Raw genomic sequence first — 26,148 nt, forward strand, 5'->3', positions numbered from 1 at the left:
ACCGTTGGGATGTCCCCGATTGGAAGGTGGGCTCCAAGGTGTGGCTTTCCACCAAATTCCTCCCACGCTGGTCTCGCCCCTCCAAACTATCTCCACGGTTCGTGGGCCCCTTTTCCATCGCAGCCAGAATAAACCCAGTGACCTTTCGCCTTAACCTACTTCCTTCCTTGAAGCGGGTTCACCCTGTTTTTCATGCCTCCTTATTGAGGAGTGTGGATAATTCCCGGGTTGCCCGTACCTCTCCTGTTCCTGTACCCGGGAACATTAACGAGGAATATGAGGTCTCAAGCATTCGTGATTCCAGGTATCACAGGGGTCGCTTAGAATACCTTGTCCATTGGAAGGGTTACTCCAGTGCTGAAGATTCCTGGGAGCATGTCTCTCATATCCACGCCCCCATCCTCCTCCGGAGGTTTCATAGAGGGCATCCAGTGAAGCCCGGGGGTTCTCAGTATGGGGGGGCATACTGTCACGCGCCGTGTTCCTTCCTGGCGTCTCTGGCCAAGGACCCGGGTTTATCATAGCCAAGCGCATAGCGCGGTCTAGTCTTTTCCCTTGGCTCATGCTTCCTATTTAGGCCCCGCCTTCTTTCAGCGCTTCGCATTGCAACCCTTTCCGTCAGCTGTTCTCTTCGCTGCCGCTGTTGTGTACGCTCTCCTTCTCTCTAGTTCTGCTCTGCCTCCTCTTCTCTGGTTTTCGCTCTTTGTACTCTGCTTCCCTTCCCCATGCCGTGCCCCCCGGCGCCTTGCCCAGCTTTGCTTACCTCTCTCCTCTCCCGGTCGGCTTTGCATCCTGTAGCCTGTATTTTCTCTCAAGCTACTTCCCACGGAGCTCAGCTTCCATCAGGACTCAGGTGCCTTCAGCAGGGGTTTTTTCTGCCGCTTGCGGCTTTTTCCCCTAATTGTCCCTCCCGGGACCGGAATCCCAGCGGGGTGCCTTTACCTGGCCTCCGCTGTGGCTTAGTCTCGTGGGAGACGCGGTCAACCTACAAAGAGAGGAAAAGACTACTGGACCCGAAGATCCATCAGTCCAGACTGCAGCGACCACACAGGTGAGGAGGAGGGAGAGGAAGAGACGAATACTAGAGGTGCCATCGACCCGAAGTCTGACAGTATGGCAAAACTAGAGCAGCCTGGACTTGTAACGAGTTCAGCCATTGGGCAGCACATCAGACTGTCAAACAATTCAATTTGTGTTTATAACAGGAGTGCGTTGAGGGTACTCTAGCCTTTGAGTTAATTTGTCTGCAATCCGGAGGTAGTGATATGTGACCAAATTCTAGGGCTGCACGAGCCAAGCCGTCAAACAGACGCCGAGTTGTAATGTACTACTTACCCGCCATTTCTGCAGAGCAGGTCGGGAAGTGGAGGCAGGTTAATGCATGGGGCTACACACATGGGTAGGAGGTTGGAACACCAAAGTTGGTGCAGCCACGCTGGTATAATTTGGATCGTTTCAGTTTGAGTGCATTTAGAACTCAGAGCATCAGTGGAGTCAGAGGGAAAGCATAGAGGAACAGACCATCCCATGGCAATGAGAAAGCATCCCCTAGGCTCCCTACTTGGCGATACCTGCTCGCAAATTGGGTACACTTGTAAATGGTTGCTGTGGCCAACAGATCGATTTGCGGTTTCCACCAATGAGAGAAGAAGTGGAGAACCTGGCTCTGATGGCAGGACCGTAGTTCCGTGCTGAGAGAGTCTGCAATGGTGTTGCAAATACCTGGAAGATGGAAGGGGATGAGAAACCTGTTGTGCGCCATCGCCCATGTCCATAGTGCATGCGCTTCCATGGATAAGACTGGTGAGCGGGTACCTCCTTGCTTCCGAATATAAAACATGGTGGTGGTGTTGTCTGTGAAGATACGCACTACCTTGTTTTGAAGTTGTGGCTTGAATTGATGTGTATGGCTTTGTCTTGGGGCTGCCATAGCCCCCCTCGCATGATACTGTCTGTGTGCCCCCCACCCTTCTGGACGTATACATGGTGATTGTGACTTGGTGTATGGGGAGGCAAAACGGAGCACCTTGTACCAGGTTGTTGCAATGGCTCCACCATAGAAGAGCTTTGCGGAAAGGTGGCGTGAGCAGGAGTTTGTCCTCCCAGGACACCGATACCTGATGCCAGCGGGTTTCGAGGAATTCTTGAAGCAGTCTCATGTGTAGACGTCTCAGCAGGACCAGAGGGATGCAAGAGGACATCATCCCTAGTAGAGATTTGATGGAGCAGTCTGACACCATCATTTAGTTGGACAGTCGCTGGACCTTGTGCAGAATGGAGATGACCTTCTCCTCAGAGGGGGTGGCGAGACATATGAGGGTGCTAAGCCTTGAACCTAGGAACAGACAGTTTCGAGCAGGCTGTATGCAGGATTTTGGAAAGTTGATGGAGAATCCAAGATAAGTTAGACACTGGACAGTCTCTTCTGCATGTTGTACAGCTAGCGATAGTGATGGAGCTCACACCAGCCAATTGTCCCCAAAGTGCGGAAAGTGTGATCTGACATTTACAGGCCCTATAGTTGCCTAGCCACAGATAGTGCTTTTGAATATGCTGGAATTGAGCCTTGGCAGACTTAAAAGACGCATGAAAAGTGCATTCATATCGAGGAAATTCAGGGGGCATGAATGCATAGACTCAAAAGGTGCCACCATCAGAAGAGTCCAGGCCAGATGCAAGTCAGAGGACTGAGCAAAGGAAAAACAAAAAGGGGTAGGTGGGTGGAGAAACTTTTGAACCTGTATCACGGTTGAAATCAAACTATTACCCTTCTTAGGTGCTCATGATTGAAGATATTGTGAACAAATACCACTCAGCAGGGTCTACCCTTTCAGTGGTCTATGGAGTATGCATACATCCTAAATGGAGGGATGGATTGATGGGACTGTGACTTTCCACTTTTAATCCCAGGAACGTGCAGGTGATCGATATATCGTAAAGGGTCCCATCACTGAAAGGAACAGGATTGGCAAGCGAAAACTTTCCTGTATAGCTGGCCAGTACAGACACAGGTGGCATTAACATCCCCCAAAGCTAGGCTGCCAGCAGAAAGCATGTTGTGTCCCATTGCATCAAGTTTCTTACTTTCCCAGTGTAGTGGTAAAGAGGTAAAAGTAACCGACTTAGATCCCACAGTAGAGGACCGCACCACCAGGCTTTCGGCAGTAGGGCATGAGGACATAAATCCTGGAACCGAGGGAGCTGGACAATGCTTTTTGACAAGGACTTTAGCCGCAGTTGGTGCAGAAGCAGGATTTAGCGATGCAGTCATGAACAGGGGAGTAACAGATGGGTCAAAGAGAACTGTCTCCCTTGTAGGACCCTTTGGGAGGAAGCGAGTACAAACTGGACCACATGCTTCGCAGAGGACAGCATGAAATCAAGTTCTGGTTCGGTATCTAACCGACTGGGTCGGATAGTAATAGATATGGGCAGCGGGCAGATCCTTTTTGAATATTGAGAAAAAGATGACTGACAAGCAACATAGTTCTTCTTTAGGTAGGGAACAACCCAAATGGTCATACGAATAGCTAGGCCTTTCTGACTTATTTAATAAACCTTACTTAAAAATGGCCGGCAAGAGTCTGCATCCTCATTCTGAACCGTCACACTGTACATCCTTTGTCACCTGTAGTGCCCTTGATACCTTGAAAGAACCAGTAGAAAATAACATCGGCCCCTGGTGACTGTTAAAGATTTCCGGATCTAGTTGGTTAAGGCACTATTTCAAAAGAACTCTAGGGAAGAAAGTATTCATAATAAACACTGTTCTACAAAAAAGTATACACAACCTGAAATTCTCAATTGAAGAACCTACTTACCCTCCACTCTGATCCCAACACGCTTCTACAAAGGGATCAAAGCCAACTGCTTCCAAGACAACTAAGCTACACAGCCATGCTTTATATCACAGTCCAGACACTGTACAAGAATAGCCCTGGGATACGTTTGGCAGATGTTTCCTCAGGCCATTAAACATTTAAAATTAAATTTTAATGCTATAAAGAAAAAAATAAACATCCCAGACACAAAATGCATTTTATCTTCCACTAACAGGATAAAACAAGTGAATTATTCTCCATAGAAAGGTCCCAGTCAGTACTTCTGATCAAAGAATATTAGAGAGGCAATAAGATCAAAAGCATTGAATGGGAGAAATAATTCCAACATTTGCCAAAGAAAGTATAAGGGACGAATGCATTGGGAGGTCGTCTTTGCCAGCTCCAGCGCCTTCACCCAATATACAGGAAATTAGCCTCATAAAAACAGCAGCACAAATCTCATCCAACATCTGGAACCCAAAAAAAAGAAAACACAGATTTTGTTGAATGCACATAGGTTGTTGGGTATGAAGCAAGCAGGAGTGATTCATGCACGTTTTCAGCTTCATATAGATGAATATTTATTGAAAATGTGCTTCACCAACAACGGTGAAATCATGACCAAGAAAATTACAAAAAAACATCCTTGTTGTAGACATATAAAAATAAACTGGTCTATGCCTGATTAGTGCCCCAGTCTAAACCCCAAATTCATCAGCGCCACTTTCTCTGTCGGAGAATGCTGCGCCTCTTCCTCTACATAGAACAGGAACGCGCCGGACAAGTATGATACAGTTTAGAACATTGCATCCCATTGATGCTTTTCCGGTCTTGCTTTTTGGCGCCCAAGTAGCAAAGTCTTTAAAGTGACTTCTTTCTTCAATAATAAATATAGAACATAGTTTAATAAAGTTCAGTTCTTTTTTTTGTGCTTTTTGATTTTCTTTTAAAAACTCTGTCTCCCTGGGTATGAGGAGAAGGAACACCTTTATAAAACATAATGTTGAGGTCTTTGGTGAAAAGAGGCGATATTTACATTCTCACTGAGTCTGTTTTTTGCCAGCACAAATGAAGCGACGCTGGGTCAGTTCCATCCTATGAACCCCATTCAGCTTGCGTCTAATGTATATTGATTCAAGTCCCACAAACCGGCTAACCAAAATGAAAAGTCATCTTTCGGCATAAGAGCCAGTCACACAGTTGGTGTCTTTGGTTGGTGAAACTGCTGAATGATCTGTGGTCGCTTAACCCTTGGCTTACGTCTCTTTGGTTTGCTTTTTGCTTTGTTGAACTGCACCACAAAAAAAGCCAAGACCACCATGGCGCCGAGGAAAGCAAAGACCGGAATTGTCTGTCCCACATCTTGATTGTAGCGGCCAGGCATTATACCTTGGAAAAAAAATGAAATACGAATTAAGAATACAATTTTCACAAAAGAAACATTTCAAAATAGTCCACAATTTGTTGGCAAGATTGTAACAAAAGTTATCAATACAAACTACTCTCATACTACGTGTGGAGTACTGCATAATTAAGGGTGACATATAGGCTCCACATCACAACGTGTGTTGTGCTTCCGTGAAACGAACACGCTCCAAGTCCCAGATTGCATTTGCGTTATCAATTGAATAAACTGGACCAAAGGACCAGATACCAACTATTTTCTAAAGGAATGCCCATGACTGTAAAGGTGATGGCAAAAGGCAGGAAATCATTTGGTGATATTAGGTACACAGTAATTTCCAGAAGCTGCAAGATGCATGCTGTGCAGTTAGGATGGACAAGACAAATATTCAGATCCCAAAACATCAGAAAATGAGTCAATGCTCACACATGGTTTGAGATGTAGCATGACTTTACATTGATAACTAAAAGAGTTGGAGTAACTTATCCTACTTTCCCTTAAATATTGACATGTGTCTTAAGTCAAAATATGTACTGATCTGTCCTGCAAGTCACTTGCGGCAAATCCTTGTAAGACATTTTACTATGTCTTTAGGTTGATAGAAAAACATAATATTTAAAATTAAAAACTCAGAGGCATGCACAACTAAGTTGTACAATGTTGTAATTCTATCTCCCAGGGTCACAACAGGGCACTCATTTGAGTATCTGTTCAAAACCAGGACCAGCCAGAGGGTTTTCAAACACCAGCTCTAGGATACAATGTAAGAAGTCATGCCTTTGTACCAGGACCCGAGGTCCCACTTTAATCGAAATGGCATCATTTACATCAATGGTGAAAAGAGAGAGGCAAGAGTGCACAGCTTTTTTTACTGATGATTTCCTTTTTTTTCTAGTAGTTTATGATCCTGTAGATTCGTTAGTGGGGTGCAGCCCAATATCTTGTGCCACCGTGTAGGGCACAGAAAGTGAACATAGAGAAAAAAGACCTAGGCTATTGTGCCTTCGGTGTGGGCCGCACACCCCAAATTCCCACTTCGGGTTAATCGATTACTCTTGTTTCTTAATAAACTCAAAAGTCCAACTTTGGTGATTATTCAAAAATATAGTCTTGTGTAATGTTAAAAAATGTGGATTCTTTAGGTACAAAAAAGTTTTGCGCTTAATTGGTTAAACATCACCAAAAAAGCTATTGCTGTCTGTTAAGGCAAAAACAGAAAACCCATCCAGCTAATGCATTTCGGAGTTAATCCTTCTTCAGAGCCAGGTTGTTACTGTACCACATACATTATGATTGTTATATATCACAATATCCATTAGACATATCCACAATGTTCAGTTGTATGGTAGGCAAACGTTGGAGTCTCTAAAAAGAGATTTTTCGTTCTTTCATCACTTTTCAGTATTGTCCAATGTTTGTTTATGCATCTCTTGATCTGTATGCTTTGAGAAGAATATTTCGACACATATACCAGTGATGGAGATAGTTTAGTCTCCTTTGGCACAAGGGTACTAGCTCTTGTTATGGCTTGTACCTTCACTTTTGCGGCCTGTCGGTCTTCATTCGAGTATCCCCTTTCTTTAAGTTTTCTACTTAGTTTCTCTAAACACTGTAGCTCACACATATGATAAACGTTATTAAATGCTTGATATGACGTAAAATACCTCGGAATGTGCATACACATTGATGAAAGTTCCTGTTTCTTTTTGTTTTTTTTTCTCTCTCTCAAATTTATGCTTTACATTTGTTTGTCCTTGTGGGCGCCCTGTTTAATAATTTTTTTAAAAAACTTGTTTTGTGCACAGTGCACTGTTGAACCTTGAACTGAACATTGAGGATATGTATAGTGGATATTGTAATATATAACAATCATGTATGTGGTACAGTAACAACCTGGCTCTGAAGGATTAACACCGAAATGCATTAGCCGGATGGTTTTTCTGTTTTTGCCTTAACAGACAGCAATAGCTTTTTTGGTGATGTTTAACCAATTAAGCGCAAAACTTTTTTGTACATAAAGAATCCATATTTTTGAATGTAAAACAAGACTATATTTTTGAATAATCACCAAAGTTGGCCTTTTGAGTTTAAGAAACAGAGTAATCGATTAACCCGAAGTGGGAATTTGGGGTGTGCGGCCCACACCGAAGGCACAATAGCCTAGGTCTTTTTTCTCTATCATTTACATCAATGTCATTTATTTCTTCTTGTGAGCCAAATGTAAAAGCTGCAAAGTAGTTGTACAGTAAGGGTTGCTGCACCAATTAAATCCAGCTTGGAAATATTTTGTTCGGATAAAATTGTATGCATAGACCGGTACAGCAGGGTTCGGACTTGAGGGGAACTAGCTCCTGCTTACACCCTAGAAGAGCCTGGTTAACTTGAAACCAACAGCTACCAGGAGCTACTTCTGTCTCCCCCAGGACAACTGATGCCGAACAAACACACCTATGTGAATTTAACTCTGTGCATTTGGGACAATCTATAAATGAACATTAGGACATGTTTATACAACACTAGCAGAAGTACCCATTCTCTGAATGGGTTCTATAGGCAGACATAACACTGATCCTGTAGGTCACTGTCCCGATTCGTTTATCGCCTGATGTGCTTTACACCCTGAAGTAAACTGAACTGAGAAAGGGTGCATGTGGCTGGCTGACATACCCTGGAGCAGACATTCGGGGGAGGCGAGAGTGTGCTGTTGCATACTGGGACCTTCTGTGCGCTCTCCCCACCTGTCGCCTCACCCTGACATGGTGCGGTTCTTTGCAGTGCACTGTGGTGCAAATAACTTGGAAACCGTGCATCCTAGGGCCTAGACTCAGAGTTTTGTTCCTCGTGTCAGGACTGGTCCTTCTATGACCACATTGATGTTTTGCCAATTTCAGGCAACCATCTCATGTGTGAAGGTGCTGAAATCAGGGGTGGGATGTCCAAATGCCATGCAGCTAGTAATGTCCAGAGGGTCCTAGCAGGTAACTATGCAAAATCTGGTGCAGATTAGTGAACAGTGTGTAACTGTATAAGGAACAACGCTTCACCAAGCCACAAACCCACACACACATTTTGACTTGTGCTGAAATCCAGGGCTTGGGGTGTCCAAATGTCATGTAGCCAGTAATGTCTGGAGAGTCCTAACAAGTAACTAAGCAAGATTTGGTGCAGATTGGTGAAACCATGTGGAATTGTATAAGTAACAACGCTTCACCACAAATCCTGTAACAAATGAGTTTTATATATAGATTTAAAGCAAAAGTGGTAATAAATAATGGAAACAATGATCCATCTTACGTGGAACCTACTTTGCTGAACACTATATGTACTAGCTACTGGCTCACCAGTGGTAGCTCCTGGTCACTTGGTAAAGCTGGATACTCAGAAGCTGCTTTTAGCTTCTGCTTATCCTATCTAAATTTCGAGCCCTGATAGGGAAATACATTTTATCGAAGAGAACACTTAGAAAACCCTTTAAAAAACATTCACATTAACACCTAGGGACGTTTTTTAAATGACTTGAAAGGCAAGTTCAGCTAAATACAAAAAAGTTAGCTTCACAGCAGAGTTCGGATGGGTTTTTTCATCATGGCTGGCACCTACGCAAAGCTCTTAGAAATTCCTCCAACTACCGATTATCCCATTGGGATGCAAAATACAATTAGAAAAGCATAGCATCTTAAGCTTGACACTATTTCTGGTTTATGAACCAGAACAACTGATTCACGTGACGTTCAGAATTCAACACAGAAGATTTGATGTGACACATGAAATAGGAGATGGATGAGACAGACACGCCACTAACCTCCAGGAATATCCCAGGCACCACTTTCTCCAGGCGACAGTGGTCTGACTTGGGGGCGGCTCTGACGGGCATTGGGAATAACCACCTTCTCCAGATCAATTGATAAAAGTTTCTGATGTTTCCAAAGGTTACTGGAAGAAGAAAACACAATGTTCAAATGGTCATCAAATTCAATTTAGTGAGTATTTTAAGACATTTCCTTTTTTTTTAAGCCTACCTTTGATTTGAAAGTAGTGGTAATGCTCAACATACTTTGCTAGGAAGGACATTACAATATGTTAGGACTATTACTTTCACAAGACGATGCAACAATTGAAATCTTAACATTAATGTAAAGTATCAACATACAGCGACAGATGGTTTCTTGCAAACATATCCAAAGAAAGACACTACAAAAAAGAATTCAGGTCTTGGCATAAGATCACAGAAGGATCAACCAAGGAAAGGTCCCGATTTGAAGCTTCTCAGTAGTGATGGTGCTTCAGCACAAGAAATCAGATTGGACCGAAAAGGTGAACAGCAAAAGCTTCAATTTAGGGTAAGTGGTACACCCATTAAACAATGCACCAGTGGAGCAGGGTCAAAAAGTTCACATCTACATCAATAAAACCTAAGAAAGAGACCTGTGAGAAGGATCACAGATGCAAAACAAGGGACCCGGGAAAATACCCTATAGAGATTGATTTATCCTCTTCACCTGAGACTTAAACAATAAGGCAGGTGGCAACACACCCATCTGCTTAATTATTTAAGTCTTAGCTGTAGAGGATACATTAATTAATACATCTTAGAATGTAAAAAAATAAAAAAATAATAATTAATACATCTTTTACAAATATGTTCAACCGTTAAGAGAAGGAATAAGTTACTTAGCTACAACTTTGAATCTCCAGCTTTGGCATCTTTCATAGATTCACATACTGTAAATATTCCCAGTCAGGCTGGGAATCCTCAGTAACGGAGCAGTTCAAACTGAAAACTTTCAGTCTCTTTTCTGCTCTATTACAGTCATTTTGGGTCATACTGCCCAGATTCACCTCCCTTAACTCCTCCCCTGTCGGTCATCTTCCGATTTGGCAAGCGCACGTGAGTGGCAGTAAGAGCCAAAAGACAAGCCATGCGGGGTAGGTGGGAGGGTCACATGTGAATCTATGAAAGATACCAATGCTGGAGACCCGGAATTACAGGTAAGTAAATTATTCCTTCTCCAGCATTAGATCTTTCATAGATTCACATGCTGTGAATAGATTACAAAGCAGTATACAGGCAAGCTCCCAGCATAAGTTACCACTGGAGACTTACTAACGTCACGCAAAAAGGTTTCTGCAGAACCGACTGGCCAACTCTAGACTCTTCTGTGTAATCTCTGTCAACACAGTAGAACCTGGGAAATGTATACACCGATTTCCAGGTGGCTGCACGGCAGATGTCATGCAGCGGGATAGGATTCCAGAGAGGAAAGCAGTGGTTGCAGCCACTGCTCCGGCAGTGTGTGCTCAGTGCCTGCCGGAAAGCTGCCTGGTGTCCTGTTGATGGCAGGATGAGATGCAGGCTGCAATCCATCTTGAAATGGAGGACTTTGAAAGAGCCTTCCTGGGCCCAAAAGGTCCAAATCAAACAAACATTTGATCTGTTGTACAGAATGACTTAGTACGAGCCACATAGTACTTGATGGTGTGTACTATATCCAGCATGTGCAGCGCCAGCTCCACTTCAGATGGAAAGAGGATGGCACCTGAGGCATAAAGGTCGGGTTAGTACATAAAATAGCCTTCTGAAATGTCAAATAGGGCTCTTGAGAAAAACGCCAGGATTTCACCCACTCTCCTGGCCGAAGTTATTGCCACCAAGAACTCTGTTTTCCAGGAAAGATGGATGCTTGGTGTATTGGTTCGAAAGGCGGCTTCATGAGCCTTGCAAGTAGCACATTTAGCTCCCATGCTGGCTCTGGGTGACAGGTGAAAAGATCAGAACAGCCCATGCAAGAACTCCTCCTTCAGCCGGTGAGACCACCTGCGGAGCAGATGTACGTGGAGGTCGCCGCCAGGTGCACCTTAAAGGAGGAATGTGTCAAGGCAGACTTAGCCATGGACCACAGAGAAGACAACAGATCATCCCCCGGCCGGATGGTGTGAGGTTGCAGTTTATGGTTTCTGCACCATATCGGAAAACGTTTCCACTTGCTCTTGTAGCACTTCAAGATAGACTGAGCTCTTTCCTGGGCCTGTAACTCCTGGCAGTCTTGCGGAAGGGACAGAGCTCTGAATTCTAAGAACACAGGAACCAGACTGTCCGACTTAGTGAGGGCGGGTCGTAGTGCAGTACCGCCCCCTGGTTCCTGGACAGGAGCGATTGGTGTGGGTGCAGCTTGATCAGTGCCGCTGACGAGAGGGCAAGGAGGTAGGAGTACCACAACTGTCTCGGCCAAGCAGGGGCCACCAATATCAGTTTGCACCAATACAGTCTGAAGATGTGTAGGACTCGAGGCACCAAAGGAATTGGGGGGAATGCATACAGAAACTTCCCTTCCAATGGGAATGTAAAGGCGCCCCCCCCAATCCCTCTGGATGGGGGTAGCTAATGGCCATGGTCTTGCAGAAACTGTTCTCGTAGGTGGCAAAAAGGTTTATTGCCGGAGTGCTCCACGTCGGCAAACATAAGTGAAGTTGGTCGTCGTGCAGTTCCCACTCGTGACAAGAGCGCAACTCCCTACGGAGGGAGGCCGCCAGAGCATTCTAAATCCATGGTAGATGAAGGGGAATGAAAAACATGTGCTGTAGAGCCCAATACCACAGGGCTTGTGTCTCCTTGGGAAGCTGTGGGGACCTTGTCCCTCCTTGCTTGCAGACAAAAAACATTGATATTGTGTTGTCAGTGTATATCCGTAGCACCTTTCCCCTCAAGAGGGGGAGGAAAGACTTCAGGGCCCAAAAAAATCACCCATAGCTCCAGCAGGTTGATGTGCTGGCTCTTTTCCTCCTCCGACCAAAGGCCTTTAGTATGTTGGTTCCGACAGTGGGCGGCCCAGCCTTCCAGTGAAGCATCCATTGTGACTGTGACCTGGTGGTCCAGCCACCTTGTAACAGAAGGTCCCTTACCGACCACCATCCAAGGCTCCACCTGAAAACCAGTGTCAGAGCAATGGGGTCATCCCAGGACCCTGAGGCTTGGATCCATCGGGCATCCAAGAATTCCTGCACCGGCCTCATGTGTAACCGGCAGTTGGTGATCAACAGAATGCATGACGACAACATCCCCAGCAGGAAGTTGCGGACTGGCATTACCTGAGCGCTGTTGAGTCAGCACAACTTTTGCAGAAGAGCCACCACCCATTTGTCCGAGGGCCTAGTGGTGCAGGTCTGGGTGTTGAGTTTTGCTCCGAGATAAAGTGCCTGTTGCAATGGAATCAGGCACGACTTTGAATTTGATGGAGAAACCCACCCACTGTAGACACTGGATGGTGGCGACAGTGTTTGTTTCTGCCAGCGGATACGAGGGGGCTCTCACCAACCAGTAGTCTAGATATTAATAGACGTGAACTCCCCTTCACCAGAGGTGCAGCACCACTGGTGCAAGGCATTTGGTAAACGCCCACGGAGCAGACCGTAGCCCGAAAGGAAGGGCCATGAACTGATAATGTACTCCTGGCACCATGAAGTGTAGGTAGCACCGGTGTGAACGGTGAATAGGGATGTGAAAGTAGGCGTCCTCGAGGTCGCGGGATGCCAGGAAGTCTCCTTGTTGTAGCTGGGACAACACCTGCTGCAGTGTGACTTGCACACCGTTTGTGCCTTTAGGAATTTGTTGAGCACCCTTACATCCAATATGGGTCTCCAACCCCCTGACTTTTTGTGCAGTGTCTTTTCCTTACCAGGAAGTAGCAAGAGTAGACTCCTCTGCCCAGCTCCTCCTCCTCCACTGTGCCCTTTAACTACAGAGCTTGTACTTCCTGCAGCAAGAGATGCCACAACTTTTCTGGTTTGTGTGAGGGGGTTGAGGGGAGAGATGTTCGGTGGATAGTCCACAAACTCCAGTGGGTGGTCCTGCTGGAGGAGGGTTAGCGCCAGTCGGTTGTGAGGTTTGCTCATTCTTCAACTAACCTTGACAGTCGTCCTCCCACCGAGGTGCTGAAGCAGGAGGACCTGGCCCTGGGTTGGTCATGTCTTTGCTGGACTGGCCCCTAGACTGGGATGAGCCAAACGAAAGGACTGGTGCCTTTGCTGTAGCGTGCCCATGAAGCGACCGGTTTCAGTGTCTGTTTTTATGGACTGTAAGGCTTCATCCACCTATTCCAAAAAGGGCAGATCCGTCAAAGGGCATATCAACAACCCTGGACTGGACATCGGGTCGAAAGTCTGGGGCCTTGAGCCAAGCCTGCCTGCATAGGACTGCTCCATTTCCAAGCTGGCGAAACTCAGTATCGACAATGTCCAGAGACTGTGATGGCATGGTCTGATGCCAATTCACCCTCATGGAAGATGGCCATGGCCTCTTGTTTCTTGTCATTGAGCTTATGGCCCTTTAGGAGCATGCATGCAATGTATGGGTTCACAGAAGAACCGTCACTTCCTGCCCTTTATGTTTCTCAAGTGCGACAATAAGCACTAACAATTCTGCTGCTTGCACTGAAAAATGAGATGGTAGCCTTAGCCTTGCCCTTGCTACTATTTTAAACCCTCATTTAATCTGTGTATTACTACTGCTGCGCCTGAATGCCTTTCCCCAATCTAATCAATTTTCGAGGAACCATCAATAAAAAGAATCTCCCCTCCCGCTACAGCATTCTCCTTCACACGGGGTATAACAGCATAAAATTCAACATAATTGGCAGTCATGCACATGATCGCCTTCTACTACTGGCTCAGCTATGAACGTAGCAGGGTTCACTATTTTACATCTTATGATTTTAATCGCCGAGTTAGAAATCATTACCTCATAAGCTGAAGCTCTTTGGGATGTCAACGTGCCCTTTGGTTTCTCTAGGATAGCAAATAGAGCATGCTCCACGAAGAGGGTCATAGAGCAGCCCATGATAATACTCGAGGACTTCTCAATTGCGAATGCAGCAGCTGCCAAAGATTGTTCGCAAGGGAAGTGTCCTCTCATAATAAGATTCCACTGTAATATGCCAAAGGTTTGTACCACAATGTGGTTCTTTGTGTAAGCACTGCTGTCATGACTGTCCCATTTGTGTGCAAAAACCAATAAAATTCCTCAGCATAATTGGGAATTCCTAAAACAGCGGCCGTGCAAATTGCTTTTTCCAACTCTTTAAATCCTTCCTCCATTTCTTCAGTCCATTTGAGTTTTGTTTTACTAACTTGCGCTTTCTTTAATGCTTGCAGAAGTGGTCTCGTGTATGTGCTATAATCAAAACACCCAGGCTCTTACATAGTTACACAAACCCAAAAACTGTTACATCTGTCTCACTGTTTGGTTTTGAGGTTTTCATAATTGCCTCAGCTCTCTCAGGTGTCACTTTTTTCCTTCATGCGAAATCAACTGACCTATATATAACACCTCCTCTTGTTAGTATTGTAACTTCTCCTTGTCTACTTTATATCACTTGTCTGCTAGAACAGTCATTAATCGGATAGAGTCCTGCGTGCACTCATCCTCTGTGTTGCTGCAAATCAATATGGTATCTATGTAGCACAGCGCTTTTGAGATCAATATTGGCTAAATCCATCTGTAGGACTCTGTTAAAGATTGATGGGGACACTCAGTCCAGTATGTTTTAGTCTCTTTTGGTGAAATGTAAATGAAGTCAGGTCTTGGGAGTTCTTGTGGAACGGGATTGAGAAAAAAAAGCATTTTTCAAATCGATCAAGGTGAAATATCGAACTTCGACTGGGATACTACACAATATTGTCGCCGGATTAAGAACTAAAGGAAACTCAGCATCTACAATCTGGTTAAGAGGTCTCATATCCTGGCTGGATAAATCTCCACGACCCCCTTTAGATTTCTTAATCTGATACGCCACATTATTACACGATGATTCTGATGGCACCAGAATCCCCAGATTCATTAGTGCTGCAACAGTCTGAAATATACCTTCATCAGCTTCTCGAGACATAGGATACTGTTTTGACCATACGTAAAATCGTTCCTGGGTTAAGCTTTATTTTGACCTCCCCTATATCTCCTTCAACAAACCTAAGTCATAAGGGCCTGTGGTCCATAAAGGCACTCAGCACCTTTTCCAGATCCTCTTAAAAGAATGCTGGTCGTTGGCGCATTATCGCCATTCGCTGTGGGACTTCGCTTTTCCTTATCCTTATCCAGTACGTAATGCTCATGAAGAACACTACTTCATCATAACTTCCATCTTCTCCGAACATATCGTCATCAGTCAATCTGTACCCTTCCTCAAGAGCCATCACTGTTCTCCATGTACTACCCTCATCGTCTACTCCTTCGAGCATTGCCATTTCCCTTTGTGCTATGGCTGCTTCCAAATCTATAGGAATAGTCTGTCCATCCTCCTCATCCATAGGTATCCGTGGTCTAAACAAATTCATCAGGCAGCCTCACAATCTTTCCCACCAAGCCAGGCAGACATGCCAGTAAAATGCTTACTCCATATAAAAAAATCTCTGGCTCTACAAGAATGCCTCGCAGAACCACTTGCTCTGTTAACGCCAGTATAAACTCTCCCACATTTAAATAGTGTATTGCTGGAGTGGAGAACACCATGCCTTGATCGGTAAATTAAATAGTCATGTTGAGTTTCGTCATTAAATCTCTTGCCAAAATATTAACCAGTGTTTGTCATGAATATAACAAATGAACAGACATGTCACATTCTCCTGTGGAGACTGGTAATTCTTCAGTAAAAGGAACTCGACTCATAGCTCTAGAGAACCCTTGAGCATTCATGGCAATACCTGACATTAGATATTTTCCTTCTCGTATACACGAAAGAGTTGCTCCAGTGTCTACAAGAAAAGAAATGGATTTGCAGCCTATCGTCACATCGACCCTTGGTTCCTCTTTGGGGTCCGGTGTGTCAGAGTACTGAACACATCAAGTCAAACTGTGCTGTCCTATTATGGATAGAAGCTTATCCCAGTACCTGTGAAAGGATTTCCTCCTACCACAATGACACCTCCTATTCTGGGTGTCAATACTTGTCCTATGTTTGCATACTGTTGTGTCTGCATCAGGGCTTGTTGCGACTGCCCTTGTGGCGGATTCATTTGTACTTTTGCCTGCTTTTGCACTTGCAGCGCTTGTGTCAGAGAAGATGTGTGATCTTGGGCAAAGCCCACTCTTGTCTGTGTGCCATATGGTGGAGGATAAGCGCCCCCCCCGCCTCTGGAAAATTGGACATTTTGTACATTCCCTTGGTTTCCACATATGCGTGCAATATGTACTGTCATTCGACAATTCCAACAGACTGGGGGAACTCTTCTGTTAATTCCTCCTTAATTATATCCTCCCCGAGTATTCTGGTTCTCATTCTGTATATTTTGAAACCCACCTTGGTTATTCTGAAATCCACCTGCTCTTCCTCTATAACCCATACCTTTGCCTCGTGGTGTAAACCCATAGCCACCTTGGTCCATCGGGTGTGAATTATTTCCTTGTAATGCACCCATTGCTTCCTGCATTCCCAATTCTTCTCAGTTTGTCAGTAACGCCCCATCTATTGCAAAATTTGACAATTTCTTCTGAACTAACGTAGCTTCCTCGATTTTTCTATTCTCATCTTTCTTCTTGTTTTTCTCTTGTAATAACCAACAATGATGTATGTACTATTGTCAACTGTATCTCAGCCTATGGCTTCGCTTTGATCCCTACTGGTTTTTTCATCTGCCTCTGTACTGGCTCAGGCAACCCCAACATAAATTATGATAAAATAATGCCACTGTCTTTTCCGATGACTCGCGAGTTTCAAGCTGCCATTTCTCCTGAATATAGGCAATAGGGTCTTCATCTTCCTTTACTTTGTGTGACATAATTGCACCCATATCTGATGTTTCAGGATACTGTACTCGAGAGCCCTCCAAACGTCTGCTCTACAATTATCATGCGCTGTGTTCTATGCAGTCACACTTGAATATCCCGCCCTCCTCCATATGTCATCACCCCTCTCTCCAGAAATAGCTGCTAGGAGACCTTTCATGTCCCCTATGGCAACTGTATTTCCTCCTGTTATTTTCTATAATTCGTATATCCATTTCCCAGCGCCCAAAGTCAATCTAGGGAGTTTGCATTTTAAATTGTCCTTGTCCATTTGTGGCCATGGAATGTATTGCAGTCTTGCTCTCCCTTTTTCTACTAAGGGAAATAGTGTACACGCCATCCAATAGTCGGATCCCACTATTGGTCTATCCATGGCATGGATAATCGTCCCTGTCTGTCTCCTTGTTGCAATTACCTTAACCTGGTTACATATGGTGAAGACTCTCCCTTTTCACCAAGTGACCATCCTCTGGGATTCCCAGGATGTGGTATGGGATCTGGAGTTCTATCTTTAGGCTGTTCCAGATCCGACCATCTCACTTCCTTATCCATTTGCGAGCTTCATTCAGGGGTGCACGCACTCCCCTCTTTCTGCCCCAAGACTGGACTCTCTTTCCTCGTCTGAAATGTCTAGGCCACAACTAGTGAGGCTATCATTCTCTCACCTTTGTCTAAGTTCAGTCGGCTCAAAGACGATGCTCGACGTTCATCATTGTACAGGTTTCCCTCCTCACCTCGTCTTAACTGTTGTTAAACCTTTTCGATCCTTTCTCCAATGCTTTCGCATCATCTCTCTTCTTCTATCACTACTCTAGATACTGCTGACATTACTTCCTTTATCAGAAGAATCTCTTCCACTGTGTCCAATCATATTTCTGTGCTCAGCCTCATTTGTATTTTACGAATGAGACTGGCATCAAAACCTTTATGTCTCCTTTTTCGTTCTATTTCTTCATCTACTTCCCCTTAGCTTTCTCGCATCCCTTCGAATTCTTTCCTCTTGCCTTCGTACCTCTCCTCTTACTCCTTCCCTCTCGATACTTCTTGCAAAGCTCTAAAATCGCGAATCTTTTGTCTAATTTCTTCCCTGTGTGCGCAGCATTTAAGTATGGGGTCACGTGTCACAATACTGCTCTTGATAATGATCCCTGTTGTGACCATGGCCTGAACATTATATCTGCCGTGCCCTTTAGCCATTCTGCACTGCACCGCTTGAGCTTGGCCATGTGCTTTGGCAGTGTCTTGCGTAGGTGCATGAGATGGGTATTAAGTGACTGTCGATACTTATCAGACTGCTAAATAAACCTTATACCTTGGCTTAAATCACCACTTTTCAACATTTTTAAACAAATATGAGCAAGCACCATCAATCGCTGCTCAACGCTTGTATTTCAATAGCCTATCTATTATCTTGATTGGCACCTCTATTGTCTTGATTGCTGCCAATTGCTTTGCTATAACTTAATCACTGGTGGCTCCTCAATTTGTTTAATTTTTCACAATCTCTATCGCTCTTCGATAGTTTACTCAACAACCAACAGAGTAGTCAAACTTTACACATTATAAACACTGTGATCGCCTCTTCCCTCGCCTTTATTTTTTTACCCTTTGCAGGGTTTGAGACATCACCTTACGTAATCCTGATTACACGTTTTATATTACACTCAATCCCTATTGGGATTTGAAATGTCTCCTTCTGATTGCCTTGAATCAGGAACCTCTAGGCGGTCTCTCTCATCTCTACAGTTATTTCCCGTACCCTTATTTGCCATTCCCCTTAATCTACTCACCATTCGTTAATCGACTCGAGGCCTTCGGTATCGTCGACTCCTCCAATTGGACCAGTTCCAGCCGCAGAGCGCCCGTGGAAACCGGCCAGGGATTTCATCAAACGGGGACCTGCCATCTCTCGGTTCTTCTTGCAAGTTTATTTCTATTCGGCCGCTCTCCACAGGATGCCCGATCGTCCAAAGCTCTGGAGATCAACTAGTTTGGATCTTTTTTAACATCCGCAACGCTACCATGTGAGTTTATTGCCCTTTACTAACATGCATGCAAGGGAGGGGTTCAAAGAAAAAAATTGAACCAACTCGGGAAGATGGTAAAGTACTGTTTTATTATCAATTATATAGAACAGGGAGCTACAATGAACATCAACAGACGTACGCTTGATTTCTCTCAACGATCTTTTCATAAAAACAAGATTATATACTCAAAATATGTCGGAGGTGACATCATATTACGTGGCAAATAATGAAAAACCTACCGGGGATCAGGATAGGCTTAAGGGGAACATCGAAGTAAACATAATATAGGAACTAGGATTGCAATTGGCTGCCCACTGTCCGGTGGACAATATATAGAGAAACAGTGTCCATGGTCTGTGGAACAATCACGCCCCATACACACTTGGTATTGTCAACGAACAACCAAAATTCATAAAAATATATTGAGCATATGGCGAAGCAAATTTAGGATACAGTGGTATGCCCAAATAAGTTTTGCATGAACAGAATACTCTTTCAATCTTGTTTTCTCAAATTTCTACTAAAGGACTTGTGGACGTGTTGTGTTAATACCAGTTGACAATATTCTATTCCTATTGTACATTATAGTGTTTCAGATATAACAACTCAACAAAATCAACATTAATAGTGTATCAAAAAGTAAAAGTTATTTTGAAGGAAAAGAAGTCTGTAGAACAGTTCAATGCGTTTCAGGATCTGATATCCCTTCTTCAGGAGCAGGGTTTCATATTAGTCCAATTGATTTTCTTAAATCAAACGCTCTGTACGATATAACAGAAATCATTTCAGTTAGCTGCAATCTACTGTTCCAATCTCTTAATGAATCGTATTCCCTGAATTAGCATATTCATACCTGTCGTGGATGCAGACTGCGGATCACTAAGGGTATTGCAAAGGTACCGTCCTTAAAGAGAATTTCTGCGGGTGTATAGAGTGCGTCACCCTACGACTAGGTAACCTAGAAAGATTAATATAGGGTCCCTTTTAGTCCATGGATTGTATTCATCTCATAGGGAGGTCAAATAGGCAAGTATCCTATAATTGAATAGTATTCAAAGAGTCCAAATCCTACCAGTCTGTAGGTGGTCAGGTTATGCAGTACTCTACTTTGGTCTTTTAATCAATCAATAATGGAGAAATGCTTTACAGTAATTCTCTATATCACATCCATCTTCAGATAAATGGTAAATAAAATCATACCTGTACACAGGAGTGTTAAATGCCACGAGATCAGGAAGGTAACTAAACTCTTTCAATCTCTGGAAAGCGATGTGGAATCCTAATCAAAAGGCTGCTTGACGCTGTGTTCTGTCTCTAAATGACAAGTCAAACAATAGTATAACTATTTAGATGCGATCAGAACCCAGGTCTGACAGGGCATCTCCCATTTCTTACTCGCTTACCGCTATTGCAAGCCGAATTCTGCACATAAACCCAGACCCAGGTGCAAGAAGATGGGGCCTGACTCTACCTCCCTACCCAATTAACCCAGCATCTCCTCACACAAGCCGTCTGCCATGAAGATTGTCTTTGAACTTGGCCTTGCAAAGTATCCTCGTCTCTGAGAATACATGGGAGTGCGGGCACTCACTATCGTTCTAGGACTCCAAGTTCGACTATTTTCATCCTTTGCTCAAGTGACATGAGACCATGATTTGGTCCATTTTGCATGTTTTAAATGTCTTAAATGAATACAACTTGGCACTCTTGGTGTTCTTTCTTTGTACCTTAACAAGAGATGATTCATACTTCGCACGTCCACTCCTTTCCAGAACAGATAGCCGACCTTGGCTGCTTCAGTCTTGACTTCAGGCCAGACAACCTCATTGTGCAGCTTCACTTACTGCAACACCATTTTCCCTTTCTTCTTCATGGGGTCTGGGGCTTACTAAATTTGTGATACCGATGTCCAGCTTCTATACAGAGGAGGCTTCGTCTGCATTCTATTTACTACATATAGCCGGCTTCTAAGATGACTTAGTCAACCTTGCTTGTCTGCATCTGTGCAATTATTGAATGGTTGATTCTCTGTAGCAGTTTGTGTATGTGTAATCTTTCATTTTTAAAAGTTCACTTGACTCTTGTTCGTCATTCGTTTCTGTAGGATCCATACATTCTCTTCAGCCAGTATCCTGAGACATCGTTCATATTCTCATATGACGTCACAGGCTTCTTTCTTTTCTCATATTGCTTCAGGGAGTGATGGTCGTCCCTTCAGGGATACAATTCAGTAGGGTGGTCTCAATGGAGATCTTCTTTCGAATATATGCTGCAGTATTGGCACAAATACTGGTGTCAAAAAGGGCACAATCTCAGGCTTCCAAAATTTGGGAGGTAAGGAGCATGCAACTGCTCCTCTACATCATCTGGCAGAAACTCTAGCAGGGGACCCATCTTATAACACAGCTCGCTATTGTAGCATGCAAGTATGGCCATTGCATTTGCCGCCTTGATAGTTGTGGTCACGGTGGTAATGATCTTTTAACCGATGTTGTCAAGGCGCTTCCCTTCCTTGTCTGGAGGGACAGAGCAGGATGATAATGGGTTAGCTAACCTTTTTCTGGCTGCAACAGAGAACAGATTCTGGCGTGGGTTGTGTGCAAAGGCATGCAGAAACTCTCTGGGAGCATGTACCTTTTATCAAACTGGTCTTTCTTTGCAGGATGCGTTAGGGTGTTGAGACCATCCTCCTAGACGTCTTCCAACAGAGGGATGGACGCGACAGATTTTCTTTGCTGTTCTCTGCGGTGGTGTAGCACACTCTCCTTGCGCTGCTCCTCCGGCGCAGTGCTGAACATCTTGGATGCCCTGGACAGGAGTGCGTGGAAGGCCCGTACCTCAGGGATGAGTCCCTGAGTGGTATGTTATCTGGTTCCCCATGACCAGGGATGAAATAGTGTAATGCGTGGGCAGTGTAAGTGGAAACCAAGTCATCCAACTTGTTGGGATCAGTGTCTGTACCAGTATCGGACAGCCTCTGCAATACTGACCAGTGTTCGTCCCTTCGGAGGGTGTTTGGGGGGGAGAGGGGCAAGGGATGTCCTATACCTCCCTGGAGGGACCGGGGAAATCTGTGTGCTGTCAACTAGGAGGCACCAAAACCAGGGCGGGTGCAGGCAGCTGTTGTTGCAAGGTTGCCTCCAGAGTGGTTAATGTGGTCCTGTGCCTGAGGAGTGCAGCGGAGGTCATGGTGGTAGTCTGATCATGCTTGCCCCACCCCGCAGTGAGCTGGATTGCCTTCTGGCAGGCAATGTTCTGCATGCTGGAGACGACACCAGTTACATGATTGTCTCCTCATGAGTTTCCTCTACTGTGAAAACATAAATGCAACTATGCCATCTGATTGTGTGTCGGCCTAAGCACACTCGCATCACTTGCGTTTCAATACAATATCACATTCAAAACAATATCACAACCTATGAATCTGAAACGATTGCTCAAACTACGCTGCCATCTTGAATTGTCTGCCATTTTGCTCTCTCTGTTATGGTTAGATTATGTGCTTTCAAGCCTCAACGCGGCAAGAGGCTGCTATGTGAACTTTAGCCTACATAACAATGCCTTATGGTGTTGACATAGGCAGGAATGTTATAGCTGCTGAAATAAATGGTTTATCCTACACTGAAGGGCCTTGAAGCTTAAGCAGGAACTCTGCTAATCAGTAATTTAGGGCCATCTTGACTTACCAGTGCCCTCTCTGTGCAAACAGTAACATAAGATAATGAGCGGCCGAGAGCAGCTGTAAACGTGCTCCTCCTCAGAAATCATTTTCTCTACGTTGGGAATTGATTCGTTTTAAGACTTAGAACAACAGAAGATAGCATATGCTAACGAGGCACGGGATGTTACCTTGTACTGAGAAAACATAATATGGTGGGCTCGCACTTGAGTTCACCTCTCTCCCAGACCGTAAATTGTCTGATAGTAAATAGCAAAGTATGCACTAATGATGTTTTGAATATAAATCTGTCACGTAGGCAGTTTGTGAACTCTAGCTATACATTACATGAGGGGCTGAACAGTGACATCCAGGGCTTTGAACAAACTGTATAAATGTATGCACTTGTGAATTGCTTGCTCTCTGTCCCCTCACGGTGTCTGCTTTACATGTCGTGGGGTGCTGAGATCCATCTGATAAAATGCTGTTTGTTGAATACATTTATTTGACTTCGAATCCACGTGGCTGGCGTGTCATTAGTACATGGTTGGATGCCTTAATTCAGGTTTTTGTTCCAACAAGATGGCGCCCGAACAGGGACCCTCCCACTGATGCCCCATCACAGAGACTAGCGAGGACGAGGTGACTAGACCGAGATTGGCGTGTGCCTTAGGTGGTGCCCCTATGCAAAGTGAGAAGTGATTCCTCCGCAGATTTCCGTACAGCCCTTCTCTGGCCGGCAGGCTGCGCCTTGCGAGCACAGCAGTGAGGGTCCCGGAATCGAGGCCGTTTACGCCAGACACGCCAAACACGACAACTGCGTCTTTCAGGACGACTGTGGAAATCAGGTGAGTCGTGCCCCGATATCCCTGATATTTGTCATTGAGAGTTGCCTTGCAAGAGCAAACGCCCAGGTAAAGAGAGTATGGGTTGTCACTATGCCTGGGAAATTGACATCCTGCTTTGCTAGATTTTTGCATTGCAGAAGTCGATCTTTGGAATATGGGCAACCGGTGCCACCCGAAGGGTCGCCAGCATGAGATCTACGTAAAGTACAGACTGGGAGCAATAGTATTTAATATGATTTGGCACAGACAAACTAGGCATGCACCCGAACTTCAATGGCCGGTTTACAGCAGTTTTGAGCTAGCCTGCATAGCACATCTAGAAACTGTATTGTTACCCAAAAAGGCTAGGCCCTCTACTTTCGACACCATCAGGGACTGGAGGAAGGAAGCGACAGCGCTTGCGAAGCACGGAGAAACATGCACGCAAACACAAGACTAACGCCGAGAAAGCATTAGAACATGACAAACAGACACAAGAAGGTAACATTAGGGGTTTGGACAGGGCATACCAGCTAGAGGTACAGAAGATATATCCCTCTCAGGATATGAATGTGTCAGATGAGTTAATAAACAAAATATTGAATGAACGAAGGTCTGACCCAGTTGAAGATTCAACTGCACCAGCTCCCTATGTACCACCTCCAGCTGCTCCTCCACTTGCACCCCCTCCTGTATTGGCACCAGGGCCAACTGTTGCGATTGCTACTCCCTCTCTCCCATCTGTGCCGGCGGCGGCATTTCACCCGCCGCCCAGCGAGGCGGATTTGCATGTCGAGTCTCGCCCGAGTGGTTCTACTTCGTTGTCGAGTGGTTTATAATGATAATAGAGAAACCTGTAGTACAGTTAGCAAAGAAAGTAAGATGGAATTGCACCGGTGGGCTGAAACATATGTTGAAGGGGGTGATGAATGTGCCACTTTCTCCTCTTTGTCCGATCCTGGGGATTTCACTGACCAAAAGATACTGATTGAAAGAATGGCTTCATATTGGGTTGAGATATGGGGTGATTTAACGGATGAAGTTGCGCCGCAAGATTTGCGTGATCAGGTGGTCCTTACCCGGACTTGTAGTAATGGTGTGAAAATGCAAGAATATCTGAGTAGAATATTTGTGTTCAAGAGAGAACTTGACCGTTTTCACAAATTACTCGTAGATAAGTATAAGATGCAAGCATCGTATGTCCAGAAGCGGTATTTCCCTCCCTCAGACCGGTTAATGAAGAGATGCGTATTTGCATAAGAGATGCCCTTAGGTGGATTTCAGATGCCACTATTTCCCCGATTGAAATTTATGATACGTTTTTCCAGTACGCAGCTGCGATGCAGAGAAAGGTGTTGCAAGTGATAGTTGAGTATTTACAGGACGATTGTATGAAACGAAACACATGTTGTCCGGCTGACTTGATGTCGATTTACAAAAGCTTTTTCACCAGAAACTGCATTGACCGCATTGTCTCTTGATTTGGCCCTATTGTTGAATACACGTTTAGACCTTCCCCCTAATTGATCCACCCACTATGCAGTTACAGATGAGAGGCTCCGCCAACATTTGTCCCCAAGGTAGAGGTCCCAGCCGTTGATGGAGATGCTACACGCACAATTGAAGCACATTATATTTCCCAGTTTGTCCATGTCCCATTCTCTCGTCAAGAAGTGAATACCATTAAACAATCAATACAAGATATTAGAAAGAATACTTCTGGATTCTATAAGGAGATTGAATCTTCTTACATCCATCAGTGTTTACATTGGGTGATATTGATTTGGTATTTCCTGTGATTCTGCCTGCTGATATATGGAAACAGATTAGGTCCGTGGATGACGTGCCAGGATTAGGCGACAAATGGGCTGCCAGGACACAAGCAGACAGGGATAGGAACACTGGTGAGCGATCCCCGCAGATTATCTTAACATTGCCTGTGAACATTGTGACTAAATTGAATATTGTCCCTGAGAAAAGGATAGTTTGGGACAAGCTCACTGCTTGCATGCAAAAAAAGTCAGAAGGTGCTACAGAATATTTTAATAGGTTTTAGGAAGTGTTCTCGGATTTTAATGGACAAGATCTGAGTACGGAACGAGGTAAAAGTTTGTCGACAAGTTTGTGCAATGTTTGTTGCCTGAAATACAGGCACTGATTACGACATCTGAAAGCGCATGGCAACCAAAGACGCAATCTGAGTGAACAAAGAGAAGGATAAGGTGGAGAAAAAGAAAGGCGAATTGAAAAAATTAGGGTTTTGCTTCAGCAAGTGGCGAGCAGAGCTAGAGGTGGTAACACAGTTTATAGGACAATACGCACCACAGGGCCAGGCCCAATTAGGTCCCCCATCCATTAACCAAAGTGCATACTATAGACAGGAAGCCCATTGGCGTGCGCAATGCCCACTTCTGCAGCAGAGATCGAATGGTACCCTATCTAGGCTACCAAGGGGACCGTCCAGGCTTAGGGGGCCCTGGAAGGAATAATTATGCGAATAATTCAATCACAGACGCAACCCCAAAAAGGCCAAGGGAACCAACAGAATACAGGTGGCAGGAACATATTTGATAATCCCTCCAATGCATATTACACTGAAGACTTTACATCTGATGATGTACTTTTCCCATAGGACAG

General features: G+C 44.6%; 1 protein-coding gene across 3 annotated transcripts in view; it reads right to left on the reverse strand.

The window, feature by feature from the left end:
- Positions 1 to 4,377: 4,377 nt before the first annotated feature.
- The window catches only part of MBTPS1 (membrane bound transcription factor peptidase, site 1), a 1,184,166-nt gene continuing 1,162,395 nt past the window's right edge, over positions 4,378 to 26,148 (reverse strand). For all 3 annotated transcript variants that reach the window (XM_069604782.1, XM_069604783.1, XM_069604784.1), the window contains 2 exons: positions 9,029 to 9,159; positions 4,378 to 5,210 (listed from right to left, as the gene is read on the reverse strand). In XM_069604782.1, the coding sequence (XP_069460883.1) occupies positions 5,014 to 5,210; positions 9,029 to 9,159 (328 nt within the window). In that variant the 3' untranslated portion in view covers positions 4,378 to 5,013. The remainder of the gene's footprint in view (positions 5,211 to 9,028; positions 9,160 to 26,148) is intronic.

This window comes from Ambystoma mexicanum, chromosome 1p (assembly GCF_040938575.1).
Source record: "Ambystoma mexicanum isolate Mex_15411 chromosome 1p, UKY_AmexF1_1, whole genome shotgun sequence".
NCBI classification, from domain to species: Eukaryota; Metazoa; Chordata; class Amphibia; order Caudata; family Ambystomatidae; genus Ambystoma; species Ambystoma mexicanum.